Source organism: Mesocricetus auratus, unplaced genomic scaffold, assembly GCF_017639785.1.
Source record: "Mesocricetus auratus isolate SY011 unplaced genomic scaffold, BCM_Maur_2.0 Super-Scaffold_4256, whole genome shotgun sequence".
Classification (NCBI taxonomy): domain Eukaryota; kingdom Metazoa; phylum Chordata; class Mammalia; order Rodentia; family Cricetidae; genus Mesocricetus; species Mesocricetus auratus.
Window position 1 is genome coordinate 73,139,655 of NW_024429182.1, and position 15,558 is coordinate 73,155,212.

Consider the following 15,558-nt stretch of genomic DNA (forward strand, 5'->3'; position numbering starts at 1 on the left):
GGTGCCCTGCCTGCAGTTTCAGCCTCAGCTTCTAGAGCAAACTGGCTAGTGATACTAGGAAAGAGAGCAACTGAGGAAGATGAGCATCAACCCTGGGTCTTTACGTGCCCACATACGCACATGTGAATATGCACACCGCATACATAAATGCATGAAAAGAGGCAGCTAGAAGTAGACTAGAGAGGAGTGGATACAGTGTGGAAGGGATATGCGAATACAGATGTTGGATCAGTAATAGCAGGAGTTTTTTGTTTGTTTGTTTGTTTTGAGTTTTATATGCTGGACTTAGTATTTCTCAAATTGTTTCTTCTTTCTTGGTAGGTATCTTGGAAACTGTCTGGGACAAACACAGTGTTACTGCTGCCACTCCACCACCATCCCCGACCTCAGGAGAAAGTGGTATGGTCTACTACCTACTATGGTATTCCTGGCTAAATGCAGTTAGATCTCAACTGGGAAGAGCAGTAGCTAACTATGGAGGACACAGATGTTTAGTCTCCCTAATCTGTTGTGGCCTTTCTGCCCGTGTTTTCTAAGGAGCTGGCTTTCTGTTGTTTTCTTCTCAGTATTTGCACTTTCTAATACAGTGTTTTGAACAGACAACAATTCTTGCTTGTCTATCATGAAGACGCCACCTTTGACCTTGTGCTAGCCATCTGCATTCTGCCAACTTATTATGAACACTTTTTTTTTTTTTTAAATGAGACAGGGCTTCTCTGTATTGTTTTGGAGGCTGTCGGTCCAGCCTGGCCTCGAACTCACAGAGATCCGCCTGCCTCTGCCTCCTGAGTGCTGGGATTAAAGGTGTGCGCCACCACCGCCCGGCATTTTGAACACTTTTTATACTTATTTTGTTGCGCATTGGTCTGTATAGAGGCCAGAGGACAACTGAAGATGGAGATCAAACTAAGCTGGTCAGGTCAGGGGCAGAGCAAGCACCTGCTGAGCAGTCTCACCTGCTCCCTGCATGCTTTGTGATCTCTTCAGGGTTTTTTGTTTTTGTTTTTTCAGATTCCCTGGTTGTTTTGTTTGTATTGAATTTATTATAATCTAGGGGCTTGAGATGTCTGCTTGTTCTACAGAGCTGCAACGTGAAGGAGTAGACATAGGGAGGGAAAGCTGTCTTCCCTGTAGACTGGGGCAAAGGTCATATATATTGCCAGGGCAAACTGGGGGCCAGTGTGCAGCAGTTCGTGCTGAATTTACATTGTTCATGTAAATAATTGTGGTGTAAGAATAATTCAATGACATCTTTAAATGGTATGTAAGTGCTTCTGCTTGTACCAGATGATCAAAGAAGCTGTCCGGGCAGTGCACAGCCTGGAGCTGGCACACACCTTCCTCTCCTGTAAAAGCTGATGTGATGAGAAATATTCTTGCATTTCCCCTTACCCTTGAGGAAGTGGGGTGTTGAAATCAAACCTCTAAGTCCCAGGTTGTTCATGTAGTTTGTTGATATAGACTTGGATTCTTGCAGAAGTCCTATGGAACCAAGAACACCCTATGGGTTTGGGTTGAGGGCTATTCACAGAACACTACTTACTCAACCTGCATATTATTGTACTTATATTAAAAACCATTACTCATTTTTCATACTACCTATTACTGGAGTTTTAAAGCATATTTCAAGCCTGCAATAATGTGTGAACCTTGTGCTTATGGCAAAGCTGTCTTCACGTAGGTATTGCAGTATTTGAACGAATAAAAATTTTTGCAAATGTAAAGAGAACTGTGGTTTTGTAGCAATACTTGAATTTAAAAGTTTAAGCCATTGGTACAGGTCACGAACTTGTGCAGTCCATAGCACTGAGTCACCTTGGTGTGTGTATATGTGGTCTTGTTCGTAGGTGCATGTGTACCATGCTGCATATGTGGAAGTCAGAGGACAACTTGTCAAGAGTTGTTTTTTACTTCCACCTTGCTTAAGACAGGGTCTCTCTTGTTTCTGTGTCTGTGCTGCGTATTCTAGTTTAGCTGGCCCCTGAGCTCCTATTTCTGATTCTGTTCTTGCCATGGGAGTGCTGGAATTAGAATTGTGCACACTGCATTTGACTTTTTGTGTGGGCTCTGGGGGTTACACTCAGGTTGTTAGGGTTCCATGGCAAATGTCTTTACTCACTAAGCTATTTCTCTAACCACCACACCACCCTCACCTCCTCCTCCTTCTTTCTTCTTCCTTCCTCCTCCTTCTTTGTAAACACTTATTCCCTCTGTCTCTGTCTTTGTGTTTTTGTGTCTTTGTCTGTATGTCTCTCTGTCTCATCAGCCAGAGGATAATTTTGTTTCTGTTCTTCCTCTATGTGGATTCCAGGTATTGAACTTAGATTGTCAGACTTGGCAGAAAGGACAGTTAACTTTCTGAGTCATTGCATGCCACTTCATCTTTTGTGTGTGTGTGTGTGTGTGTGTGTGTGTTTTCTGTAATTTGCTTTCAAACCTATTCTCCTATTCCCTCTTTCCTAAACAGACAGAAATGCATATAATGTATGGCCTTTTGTGAAAACTGATGATATCCATGTAGTGTTGTATTCTGATGCGGACCTTCCATTCAACACTTTTCTGTTTGTTTTCTCTCCTGCTGGGTGACCTGTGCCTTTAGACACAAACCTCTGCTTGCTTGCTGCATGAGGCGTGTCTTGCTGGTCTTCTGACTTCACCGAGGAGCCTCGATTGCCTCCAGCTGCCCCTATGCAAGAGCCTCTATCTGTCCCCCATAGATCTGTGTGAGGGCTGCTGCTAGGAAGAGAACAGTCGTTTGACAGGAGTGGTAACAGGGTTCCAGAATGCCAGAGTCTGTGGCAGAGCTATATGAGCATTCCTGTAGCTTCTCTTGCTCTGTGTGATATTTGCCAACAACCCTGTTTTTTTGTCACTTGTTAGATTGCATTTCTAATGACTCAGCTTGACATATCCTGATAAGCCAGCTGACCTTTTGCATTTCTTTAGAAAGTCGTTTCTTCATACCCACCACCTGTTTGTATATCTGGATGCTACAAGTGGTGGGCAACAGTTCTTTTTCACGTTTGAATTTTTAGTGTTAGGAATTGTGGCTTCTTATACTTTTCATCAGTGAGAAACTCTTTATTTGGTAATGTGTTGCTAAACTCATCAGTATTTTTGTCAAGGTTTGTGTTTTGATTGCATCAATAAATCTTCCTCTTACCATGGCCAGATTCTCATTTTTTGTTGTTTTTCATAGTTATGAAGCTTTGTCTTTGGTTTAAGTCTCTAACTCACTTGGGCATTTAAAAATATGCATACATATATACATATATATACATATACACATATATATTTGGTATTTGGTATTATCTGTAGTTGGTATTGAATATAGAACATATTGGCTTTAGGTATCACTTTTATAGTGATGAAAGTGTTTGGGGGAAAGGAGAATTCATTGCAGTGTTTTCAAGAAGTTTGGTACTGGGTGTTGTAAAAGCATGTTTTGAATTTCCAGGTGATTTACTGAGTAACCTGTTGCAGAGTCCTAGTTCAGCCAAATTGCTGCCCCAGCCCATCCCCGTGCTGGATGTGGAGAGTGAGTATGTCTGTTCCCTGGCCTTGGAGTGCCTGGCCCACCTCTTCAGTTGGATTCCTCTGTCTGCCAGCATCACCCCATCCCTCCTCACCACTATCTTCCACTTTGCTCGATTTGGCTGTGATACCCGGGCCAGAAAAATGGCATCAGTGAATGGCAGCAGCCAGAACTGTGTTTTGGGTCAGGAGCGTGGCCGACTTGGGGTCTTGGCCATGTCCTGCATCAATGAACTCATGTCCAAGAACTGTGTGCCTATGGAATTTGAGGAGTACTTATTACGAATGTTCCAGCAAACCTTCTACCTCCTGCAAAAAATCACCAAGGATAACAATGCCCACACGGTGAAGAGCAGGCTAGAGGAGCTCGATGAGAGGTAATGAGAACAGGCGGGAGTCGTGCCCCCAGAAAGGGCCTGGCTGTTTGTCACACCATGCCATTTGGTGTCTGTAACCCCCTTTGGTTTCAGAATGTCGGGCTAATGATAAAGATAGAAAGGTAGGTGTTCCAAAATGTTCAGGCTGAACTAGAAGGGCTTGGGTGGTTAAGGGAAGTGAACTGAGTGTAAAAAGTGCTAGTATATTGTGTAGGCCTGTTGTCTCTTTTCCCCATCCATCCACCTCCTGTCCTCCTGTCCTCCTGTCCATGCTCTGTCCCTCTTCCTCACTGTCTGCCTGCAGGTCTCATGTGTGCAGGAAGTGAGAGGGCAACTCCTTCATAGTCGAGAACAGAAGCGGTCTGCAGAGGTACAGGGTTACATCACCCTTCTCACTTGGTACTGCTTGTTGGTTTTCACTATTGGACTTTTTCTGAGTGGACATCTTGCAGAATATAGGAATGCTATTAGTATTGTGAGTGTCACATAAATGTTAGTATTGTGAATGTCACATAAATGATAGCCATTGATCCAAGATAAGAGACATGTTCGAGTAGGTATGGTTCAATGCTACATACTTGCATTGCTTGGCTTCTGCCCTCTTGACCTAAAATTCCCCAGGTCCATTTTTCTTGAGTACAAAAGATGACCTCAGTGAAGTAGGCTGAATCAAGGTTTCTTTATTACCTTTGCTGGTGGCATTATCTGTGTATCTTAGGGCTTTCTGCTTCTCCCCTCCACCCCCAGTGGTGCTAGGGTGGGGCCCAGGACCTTGTGCCTGGCAGGCAGGTCATCCTGCCACTGACCACAGCCTCAGCCTTCTTTGCTAAACACAGTGCTACTACTGCTATATAAGGCTGAAGGGCAACTGGCAGCTTAGAGTTCTGACAGTCATTGGGCTGTTGAAGCTTCAAAGCTCATGCCGTGTATTACATTAGTAAATAGTTGTAGACTTCCTAGTGCAAAGTGAGACCAGAGCTTAGCTCTTGGTTTTGTTCACAGTAAATGTGGTAGGCTATGAAGTCAGCTGCCCCAAGTCAGGATAGTTCTACTGTTAAGTGAGGAGCTTTAAGTTTTTCTGGTTAAAAATTGAGTAAAGGTTAGTTTGGTTTGGTTCATTGTAAATAGCTTTGTGAGACATTTGCCTTTTATAGTCACAAAAGTACTCATAATAATAGATCTTTTCTTAATAAAAATTTTGTTCCTTACAGTTATTTATTTTGTGGTTGGGTAGGGGCACATGCCATGTTGTGTGTACAGGTCAGAATTGCTGGAATTGGTTTTCTTTTCTACCATGTGAGTCCCTGGAATTAAACTTGGATCTTCAGTTTTGGCAGTAAGTGCCTTTATCTGAGCCATCTCTCTACCCCCAGTAGGAGTTCTCCCTCATTATTAAGTTGTACCTTCCTATTTGAATTTAAATGTCTCACGATTCACACAATTTCATATCCTTTCTAGTATGGATAAAGAAAGGCCATCTTATCTTCATATGTTAATAAAAATGTCTGTAACTTCTTATATCAACTGTGTTGTTTTGACTTGTCCTGGATCCGAAGTGAAAACTGAGAGGTGCCTCAGAGGAAGCAAAAAGGTGACAGAAACAGTGTGTGCTTGCTTCCTGGCTCTTGATCCCTGACTAATTACAAACCATTCAGTTCATGTTCGTTGTTTAGGAACTGCTTAACCAGGTCCTTGGCTTCTCTTCCTTCACACCCTTTTCTAACTTTTTGCTGTTGAAGAGCATCTGTACCAGGAAGGCGGGCAAGGGGGAAAAATGAGGTTCAGGCACATCTCTAGCTGTGCAATAAACTTTGTTCTTGTTTGGGTGGTACCCCCACCGTCTCAGTGCTCTGGTTGGCCTAGAATTTGCTGTATAGCTTAGCCTGCCTGGTCTTGAACTTGTGGCATCCCTCGTCCCCTACCCTTACTGGGTTTCTAGGATTAACAGCATGAGTTCCCATACCTAGCTTGCATTTTTCAGTGTGGGTTGAAGAGTAAAGCAAGCTTGAGATTGCTGGGTACTTTTCTGGGTAACAAGTGTGTCTTCCTTAAGATCAGTAAGCTGGCTGGCTGCTGCATCTGAAGACCCATGTAAAAACCATGGGCAGTGCATATGCTAAGTAGTGTCCCTGGAGACGGATGCTTTGCACTTTGCTTTCTCAGAACAACCAGTTTTAATCCTGTCTGGGTCTGTGGCTGACTTGCATTTGAAACCCCCAGCACTGGGGAGGAAGAAGGAGGAATCAGGCATGAGGATCACTGAAAGGTTGAGGCCAGCCTGGCCTACATAGTAAGTTCTAGGACCTAGAGCTGTGTCTCAAAAAAACACAACAACAACAACAACAAACCCAATCAATTAATGCAGTCTTACTGTCTGTAATGATATCTAGAGGCCAGGCAGGCATTGGCCTCCCTGAGGGAGCAGATCTCAGGAACAGCAGGAGACACTGAATTTCTGGGCCAGCTTGTGTCTTCTGAAGGTGGCTGTCTTTTTCCTTTTTATTATTTCATGTATCTCTGCTTTTTGCAGTTAATGATTTCAGAATTGCTTTTAGATATTACTTAGCCTAGTATGTCTAGCTATTTTTGTTGGTCTCTGAAATGGGATTTATAAAGGCATATCCATCTTGATTTCTATTTACTTTTTGGTATTGAGGGACCTAAAATGCCAGTTTCTGAAATGTGAAAGTGATAGCGGAATGTTTTTAATACCTCTTCCCCTTGTAACTGTGACTGACTCTGCTGTGAAGTGGCTTGGGATTGTGGTTCACCTGGGGAGCTCAGTGCACAGTGCACAGTGCACAGAAAGGGCACTGCCCTGGGAGTGAGTGACAGTGCCCTCTGCTGGAGGTGGCTGAATGACCTTGTGGGTCACTTTACCTCTTGGATCCTATAGAGGCTTGTTTAGCTCTTACAGCCTTCCTCCCTTATAGAAAGACAGTGTTGGGGTTGAGTAGATGTGCAGTCCTTTAGTACTGGGTGTCAGGGGAAGGACAAATTGGACTGTGTCCTTCTGGATAGTCCATTTCAACTTAATGTCATTCCCAGCAAAGACCTGCCTTTCTAAAGTGGCAGGTTTGAAGACACTGTCATCTCTAGCACCTTTTAGCAGCAACTCCTTCCCTTTAATTGGGTGCTGATACTAATGCGTTAGAACATAGGTGAACTTGAGTTTATAGCAAGCGGGGTAGAGGGTATGTGAGGATTAAAGCTGCTTTTCCACTATGTTTCAGATGATAATGGAGTGAAGGGTTGCCTGTCTCTTAGGTCATTGTTGCAGGCCTTTGTGTTTTTAACTGGAAATAAGTATTTGCATTGTTTGAATTGAAGTTTTCTTCTAATAAAGTGGCTATACTTCTTATGTCACCTTTTGTCCTCTTGTCTCATGTAGCTACATTGAGAAGTTTACTGACTTTCTGCGGCTCTTTGTGAGTGTTCACCTAAGACGAATCGAGTCCTACTCCCAGTTCCCTGTGGTGGAGTTCCTGACCCTCCTCTTCAAGTACACGTTTCATCAGGTAAAGGCCCAGACCGACACCGGTCTTCCTTTCCTAGACAGGGCTTCCTTCTTATTTCTAGGAGAAAGAATGTCTCCCCCCCCCCCAAGCATTTTCAGTAGTCTTTACTACAGGAAGATTAATGCATTCAGTGTTGTAGCTCTATGTTTGCATATAGCCTCCATTTTATAGATAAAGAGACTGGAGCACAGAGAGCAAGGTGCTCAGGGATGTACAGTTTTGTGTGGAGCCAGGATTGGATTCTACAGTCCTACTCTTGTGCTAGACAAGTGGGGTAGAAGAAAAGTCTGAGGTTAGGGCCTTTAAAAGTATTATTTCTTTTGTTTCTTTGAGATCATAATATAATCACATCATTTTCCCCTTTTCCTTCCTCCAAATCCTCCTATGTACCCTTCCCTGTTCTCTTTCAAATTCTGGACCCTCCCCCCCTTCATTAATTGTTGTGGTTGTGGGATATGTGTGGGTGTATGTGTGTGTGAGTGTGTCTTCCTAAATTTATAAAGCTTTGTTTCTGTTACACAGCTGTCAATAGAGCTCTCCAGAAGACTAGACAGCAGAGCACACACTAGTCAAGTTTGAGTGAGATCGCTTTTTGTCCCCAAAGGAATAAGGGGTCTTTGAGTTGCTTTTGGATTTTAGGAGCTAGATACATAACCTTCTACCTAGCCCAGGATGGCCTTGTATCTGTGGTAATCCTCCTGCCTCAGCCTCCTGAGGACTGTCTTTAATGAGTTTGTATCCCAGTTACCCACTACTGTGTAAAATACACACACACACACACACACACACACACACACACACACGGTTCTAAAAAGCTTTGTTAAGGTATAGTTTTACACACCATAGAATCCTCTCACTGTAACTGGAGAGCTCAATGAATTGAGTGTTGTGTGGTCATTGCAGCCTGCTTTTAACACTAGTAGGCTCTCCTTTTGCCCGTTAGTATGTTTTTACAATAGAGTTTTCATTCAAGTATGGCATATGTCTTATCAAGTATGGCATATTTCCTAGTTACTGTACTGTTGGTGTGAGGAGACACCATGACCAAGACAATTTTTAAAGAAAGTGTTTAATTGGGGGCTTGCATACAGTTTCAAAAGGTTAACTCCTGATGCGGTAGTAGGCGGGTAGGCATGGTGCTGGAGAAGTAGTTGAGAGCTGGCATAAGTTTCACAAGTTTTAGACAGAAAGAGGGCAGAAGTGGGCCTGGCTTGGGCTTTTGAAACCTTGAAGTCTGCCCCCAGTGACACACCTTCTCCAACGGGGCCACTCCCCCTAATCCTTCCTAAATAGTTCCCCAACTAGGAAACATATTCAAATGTATCAGTCTGTAGGGACCATTCTCATGCAAAGCACTGCAACATACATAGAAAATAACTACATCAACCATACATGTACAGTTTGATGAATTGTTCCCAAGTGGACACAGCTGTTAGAACTGCCACTCAAGTTAAGAAATGACATGCACAAATAAATGAATGAATGAATAAATAAATGTATGTGCTAGCACACCAGAGATCCCTCCACATGCAAGTTTCTTTAAAGGCTGTTCCTATTCTAGTAAATGAAAATCCATTCTGCTGATTTGGCTCTTTCTGGTTTGGGGGAACTATGAACCATGGAACAAACAGTCTTTTTTTTTTTTTTTTTTTTTGTTAGTAGGTAGGGTCTCATGTAGCCTAGACTTGCTATGGAGCTCAGGATGACCTTGAGCTCTTGATTTTCCTGCCTCAACCTTCCAAGGGCTGGTATTACAGTTGTGTACTACTATTCCATCCCCATCTTTCTTAGCTCAAAATGGCCTTGAATTTGTGGTAGTCCTCCTGCCTCAGCCTCTCTGGGACTATGATTATAGTTACTGTAATCAGCCTACCTGGCATATTCTTGAACATACTTTTTGATGTAATTGGGTAGCTCTTTCTGTTAATACATCCCTGAGATGGTACTTCTGGGTAAGTGAAAGCATCTGATATGAAAAGTTGACTTAAAAACTAGCCTTCCAGTTTAAGGGGGGCTAAAAGATGCAAGAGTCTAGGCTGGAGTGCTGTGTGTATATGACAAGCAAATGTTTGATCTGAAAAAAGCCTTTCTCAGAGAGGGTCAGAGTGTGTAAAAACAGGAATACCCAGAGGTATTAGTGAGGTGAGCTGTTCCTGGGAGCAGACAGTGGAGCAGGAGATCATGGAGGAGGACCCAGGCTTAAGAATTGTCAGGGTGGAGGGGCCATTGCATGCAGAACAAGAAGAAAACCATGCTGAGTGCACCAGACCTGTTGGGAAGAGATAGAAGAGCTTATGAAGAGAGATAGGAGGTGAGGAAGGAGAAAAGCAGCTGCGTGGTGGGAAAACTTTGAGGAGATTCAGAGATAAAGAACAGTTGAGAAAAGTGAATCGAGTGTCAGGTTAACCGGAGCAGAAAGAAGAAATAAAGAACTGCTGCTGAGGTCAGAAAATAAGGCTTATGTGGGAAAAGGAACAAGAATGTCTTAAACTCACTTGGATCCAGTTCTCTGTGTAAGCTCTGTTATTTCTGTTCCATATGTCCTTGGAACAACCCATTTTTATTTCTTTCAGTTTCCTCACCTCAGAAGATGGGTAATCAGGGCCATCCTCAGTGTGTATTATCTTCTGGTAGACTTGTATGTGTTTTCCACTGACTGAAGAGGATTGTTTCATGTATCGATATGTCATTTACAATTGGGAAAAGTGTCAGACATGGTCAAGAAGCAAGCACGCCTTCTTCCCTCCCTTTACCTGAAGGTTGTTATCAGCCCAGCTTGCTTCATGCTCCAGGCCTCCTGTATGAGAACCTTCCTTGGTAGATGCAAGCTGACCCACTGCGGGGGGGTGGGGGGTGAGCTTGGGGTGTGGGCTGTGCTGAGCAACAAGCTGAGGGACGGAAGTTGGCAGATGTTCCATGCTGGCTTATTATAGGAGAAGTAGAGCAGAGCATTAGCTTTTCCTGGGAGATGTGAACACATGTGTGCTCACCCCAGGTAGAGCACCAGCAACAGACCAAACCTATGGACTTACTGGGCTTGATGACAGTTTTATGGACAGCAGGTTATTTACAGGAGCATGGGTAACCTCCATACAGCTACATCACTATAAACTCACACCCATCATGGACAGTGACCCACATAGAAGCTGCATCATAGGGTCCCCTTTCAGTTAGCATTTTACTTCCTGTATACTCTGAGATCATTTGCACCTTTGTGTGTGGGGGTGGGTGGGTGGGTGGTGGTGGGTAATGTCTAGACTCCCAGGTCAGGGTCCTGAGACCTTTTCTCCTCTAAGTGCTTGGTAATGTCCATAGTTCCATTGTTCCAGACCTGGCTGTCACTGTATTGTTCTGCTCATTAGTAGCCACAGCTACTGTTTTAGTTGGCTTTCTGATGCTGTGATAAACACCATGTCTACAACATGGAGAGGAAAGGAAACATGGGAAAGAATAAGGTATAGTCTCATGGAAGAAAGCCAAGGCCAGAACTCAAGACAGGAGCCTGGAGCAGAAACTATGAGGAACCCTGCTATTGGCTTGCTCAGCTACCTTTCTGCTATAGCCCAGTCTCATCTGCCTAGGGATGGCATTGCCCACAGTGAGGTTGGTCTTCCTACATCAATCAGTAATTATGAAACTGTCTTGAAGACATAGCCACGGGCCATCTGATCTGGGCAGTTATTCGTTGAGGTTCCCATTTTCCTGGGTGACTAGGTTTATGTCAGGTTGACTGCTGAAGCTATGACAACTACTGGGCTGTGCTGGCCGGTTTTTTGTCAGCTTGACACAAGCTCAAGTGAGAAAATGGTTCCATAAGATCATCTGTAGTAGGCAAGCCTGTGGGGTGTTTTCTTGGTTGGTGATTGGTATTGTAGGACCCAGTCGATTATGGGTAGTGCTCCTTGGTTAGGTGGTCCTGGGGTGTATAAGAAAATGAACTGAGCAAGCCAGTAAGCCACCATTCTCCATGGCCTCTGCTTCTGTTAGTTCCTCCCTCACTTCCCTCAGTGGTGGAGGAGGGTAATCTTAAGAATTGTACACTGAAATAAACCTTTTCCTTTCCAAGTTGCTTTGGTCATAGTGTTTTGTTACAGCACTAGAAACCTAACTATGGCACAGGCCAAGTTAATCTCTACTCCGAAATGGCATCCTGTTATATCAGGAGGAAAAGAACACCATATAACACGTGGTGTATTCAAGGCGGGGGTCGAGTGCAGTTCTGGGGCTTTAAGAAAACAAAATGAAGGAATCCTCTGGGTTTCCAGTGTTGTGCTCACTAACTTGCTTATGATTGGAAAGGTTTCTTGCTTAGACTATGTCTTGGAGTATACTTAGTAATTTTGCCTTTTCTCGGATTCATGGTCATTTTGGTACTATACAACATTTGAAAGGAGCAGTCAGACTCTGGTGTTTTCTTTCTTCAGATACTTCTCCTGTTTTGCCCCCTTCCTGTATTCTTTAATCTGGGCTCCGCTGCAGGGTAGTCCTATGACTGCTTCTCACCAGACACTTGCCCCCGCTGTGACTCTGCTTGGCTGCTGTGCCTCTTGGGTAACCCTTGTCTCGCTTGTCTCACCAGGTCCCTCACGGCCTTGCTTGTTTCCTTTTGCCCTTCTCCTGCAGTAACATCTGGGGTGGCAGAGTGCAGCAAAGGCTCTGGACTGGAAGCTGAAACTCTCATTCTGTCCCTTGGTTGTCCTGTCATTGTGGGCAGGCAATTTCACCTTTGAGCCTTGGGTTTCTAAACTGTAAAATAGGAGAAGCAAATGTTCACTTTCCAAGGCTGCTATTTGAAAGTCACACCTGGTATCATCAATTACAAACCCTTGGGAGGTTGTGAGCAATTAGTTAGCCTTAGGATCAGAAAAATAAATCTGATACAGTCACTTTTAATAAATGTTTTCAAAAGTCAGGTCAGTCTGTCCTCTTTGTTTCTATGGCTGATGTCAAAGGCCACCACATGGGCAGCTATTGAAATGGGTTTATCAGACGTGTGAGTGATGAGTGGTGCTTCCATCTGTGCAGGGGTAGAAGCACACTTGTCTCTAGCCCTAGTAGTGCATCTGCACATTCGTGAGTACAATGTGTATATGGGTGTGATGCCATGAGTTTGGTTTGCTTGTTTTTGTCTGTAGTAGCTTTTAAAAATCATTTCCATATACATCTAATCAGTCATTCATTTGAGAAGTCCAGTGGGCATTTTGAAATTATAAAAGACAGTGAGATAACTTACTTGAGGGAAGCTCAGCAAGCCAACACCAGGACGAGACTGCAGATGTATGGGCAACCTCAGTGGCCAATCTATTTACTCTCTGTGTTACTTGCCTGTGGTTTGATAGTTGGTTTACCTGGTGGTTCTCTGGGATGATTTTATGGTATGAACAATTCTGGGTGATATTAGGGACTTAACAGGTGTCCCTTTAACTGTCTTTGAATTGTGAGGTTGGATGAAATCTGCATGGTTTTTATCGACTTGTTTCTTTCTGGTCCTGGGGCTGGAACCCAGAGTCATAAATAGGTTGGACATATGCTCTATTGAGCTACATCCCTAGTGGCTTATTTTAAATTTTTTTATATGTTACTTTTTTTTTCAAGACAAGGTCTCACTATGAGTCCCTACTGATCTTGAACTCTTGATAATTCTCCTGCCTCAGACTCAAATGCTGGAACTCCAGGAAAAAGCAAACTGACCCTGAGTCCTAGTGGATTATTAATTATAATTTTTCCTGCCTGAGATTTCAGCTTAGTTACCTCCTCCTGTGTCCTGCTTTATTTATTTGTTTATTATTTGTTATTCCTTGAAAAACTGTCATTGAAAACTTTGGATTTCCTTCTGAATCAGAATTAGAAGGAAACGTATCCTTGTTAGTATTCTGTGATAAACATCTGGCCAAAAGCATCTTGGGGAGAAGAGGGTTTATTTGGCTTATCTGTCCTAATCACAGTTCATCACTGAGGATAGTCTGGACAGAAACTCAGCAGGAGCAGAGGCAGGAATCTGTTTACTAGAGTTGGCTCTTCCTTGCCAGGCATCAGGAAAATGTCCCACACCCAGTCTGCTTGAGGCAATTCCTCGGTTGAGTCTCTCTCTTCCCAGTGTGTGTCAGGTTGACAAAAATTAACTAAATATTGTAGAAAAGCTATTCTATTCTTCCCTTTAAAAATTAAAACTGTATGTATGTATTTACTGTGTGTGTATATATGATGTGTGTGTTTATGTGATTGTGTACACTCACATGACACAGCGTGCATGTGAAGATAGGGCAACTTCTGAAAATGGGTTCTCCTCCTACTGTGGGATCTGAGGAGCAAATTCAGGCAGTCAGGCGTGCACAGCCATCACTTTTACTTTGAGCCATCTCCAGCCCCGTCCTTTCTTTTCTTTCTTTTTTTTTTGGGTTCCAAGGCTAGAACCTAGGGCCTTACACATGCTGGGAACAGGCATGAATTACATCCCTAACCCTTTCTTTTTCTTTTGTGTTGTGTTTTCTTTTTTGAGAAAGGATTGTGTATCTCAGACTGTCCTTGAACTTGCTATGTATTGGAGGCTGACCTTGAAGTCCTTCCTGGTGCTATTGTTGTACCTCTAGAGTACTAGAATTATAGGAATGTCCCTGGTTTAGGGTGTGCTAGGAATCAAACCCAAGGTCATGTATATGGAGTGAAAATATTTTGCTGACTAACCCCCACCCCAGTTCAAGTCTTATTTTCATTTTCCATTTTGTGACAGGTTCTGGCTAAGTTGCCCTGGCTGACCTCGAACTTACTTTTTGGCCCAGTGAGGTTTGAACTTAAGGTCCTTCTTCCTCAGCTGGGATTATAGGCCTGTATTACCAAACCTCCTCCCATAAACATGGGTTATGGTGAGGTGGTCAACTAGCAGAATTGAAGGAAAGAAAGAGCCATACATAGTGCCTAGATTTTGCACAAATAGAATCTCAAAGCTTTTAGCATATTTGCCAAGGATGACCAGAGCCCCACAAAGACTTGATCTTCTCCTCTTGCTGTTTCTGTCAGCTCCTGGCTTGAGGTTGCTATTGATCTATTTGATAGCTGAGTTTTGCAAATGCATAATACTCAACAGCTCATTTTCAGTCTTCTGTGTAGAAAGACCTGCCATTGTTACTTTCATTACAGTCAGATGTGTGGACTGTTGCCTCTGAAGGCACTCTGACTTCTGTTTGCTTTTGTGAGTTTGCAATAGAAAAGACAGCAGTGGTCCTGCTTCTGTTGATGACCATGAACATTTCCTCTAGAGTGCAAGCGTCCTTCTCAAAAGTCAGTGTAAAGTAGGCAGTTTGTGGGAGCCCTGCACACAGGCTCAGATGGGGTTCCTTGGCACATTCTGTAAACCCTGAGCAGTTCCCTCACGTTGTGTGCCTCGGTGCCCTTGTCTGGTTAGATTTACTAGGGCCCACTGGTGAAGAAGGACTCAAGAGCCCTTCGTGGAGGTTAGAAGAAGGGACTATAGGCCTTTGGTTTTGCCGTTCTGGTGTATGTGTTTCTAAGCACAATGGTTGCATTAAGTAATTTCATTGTCTGGATTTCTTTTGTATCATAGCCTACTCATGAAGGTTACTTCTCTTGTTTGGATATCTGGACACTGTTTTTGGACTATCTGACAAGTAAAATTAAAAGTCGTCTGGGAGACAAGGAAGCAGTTCTCAACAGGTAAACTTCAAAACCCTGATAAACAGAGGTAGTCACTATTGCCAGTTACTCTGGTGTCCTGAAGGGCAGCCGTGCTGCTGGGCCTCCTCAGTAGAATGAGGCAAGGAGCTGCTCAGGCAGTAATGCCATCTGAGCACTTTCTTTTTGAAAAAGTAACATATTTAAAAATTTTTTTTAGGTATGAGAATGCTTTTGTGGTTTTTTTTTAAGGCCCTAGTTTCAGAGATACAAGTGTTTATTGGATGAAGTGATATTATACCTGGGATTTGCTTTAAAACAACCCACTGGAAGTGTAGAGTGCTTGGAGCATAGACCTCACGGCTGATAAGTGACATGGAAAGAGCTCAAGGTTCATTATGTCCTTAAGCTTTGAGATGTGTCAAAGTTTCCTCCCCCCTCCCTCTCTCCCTCCCTCCCTCCCTCCTTCCCTCTCTCCCCTCTCGGGTTTTTGTTTTGTT

At 43.5% G+C, this 15,558-nt stretch overlaps 1 protein-coding gene across 2 annotated transcripts in view; it reads left to right on the forward strand.

The window, feature by feature from the left end:
* The window catches only part of Xpo6 (exportin 6), a 104,590-nt gene that overhangs the window by 48,266 nt on the left and 40,766 nt on the right, over positions 1-15,558 (forward strand). For both annotated transcript variants that reach the window (XM_040754696.1, XM_040754698.1), the window contains exons 6-9: positions 322-399; positions 3,458-3,911; positions 7,303-7,429; positions 14,991-15,100. In XM_040754696.1, the coding sequence (XP_040610630.1) occupies positions 322-399; positions 3,458-3,911; positions 7,303-7,429; positions 14,991-15,100 (769 nt within the window). The remainder of the gene's footprint in view (positions 1-321; positions 400-3,457; positions 3,912-7,302; positions 7,430-14,990; positions 15,101-15,558) is intronic.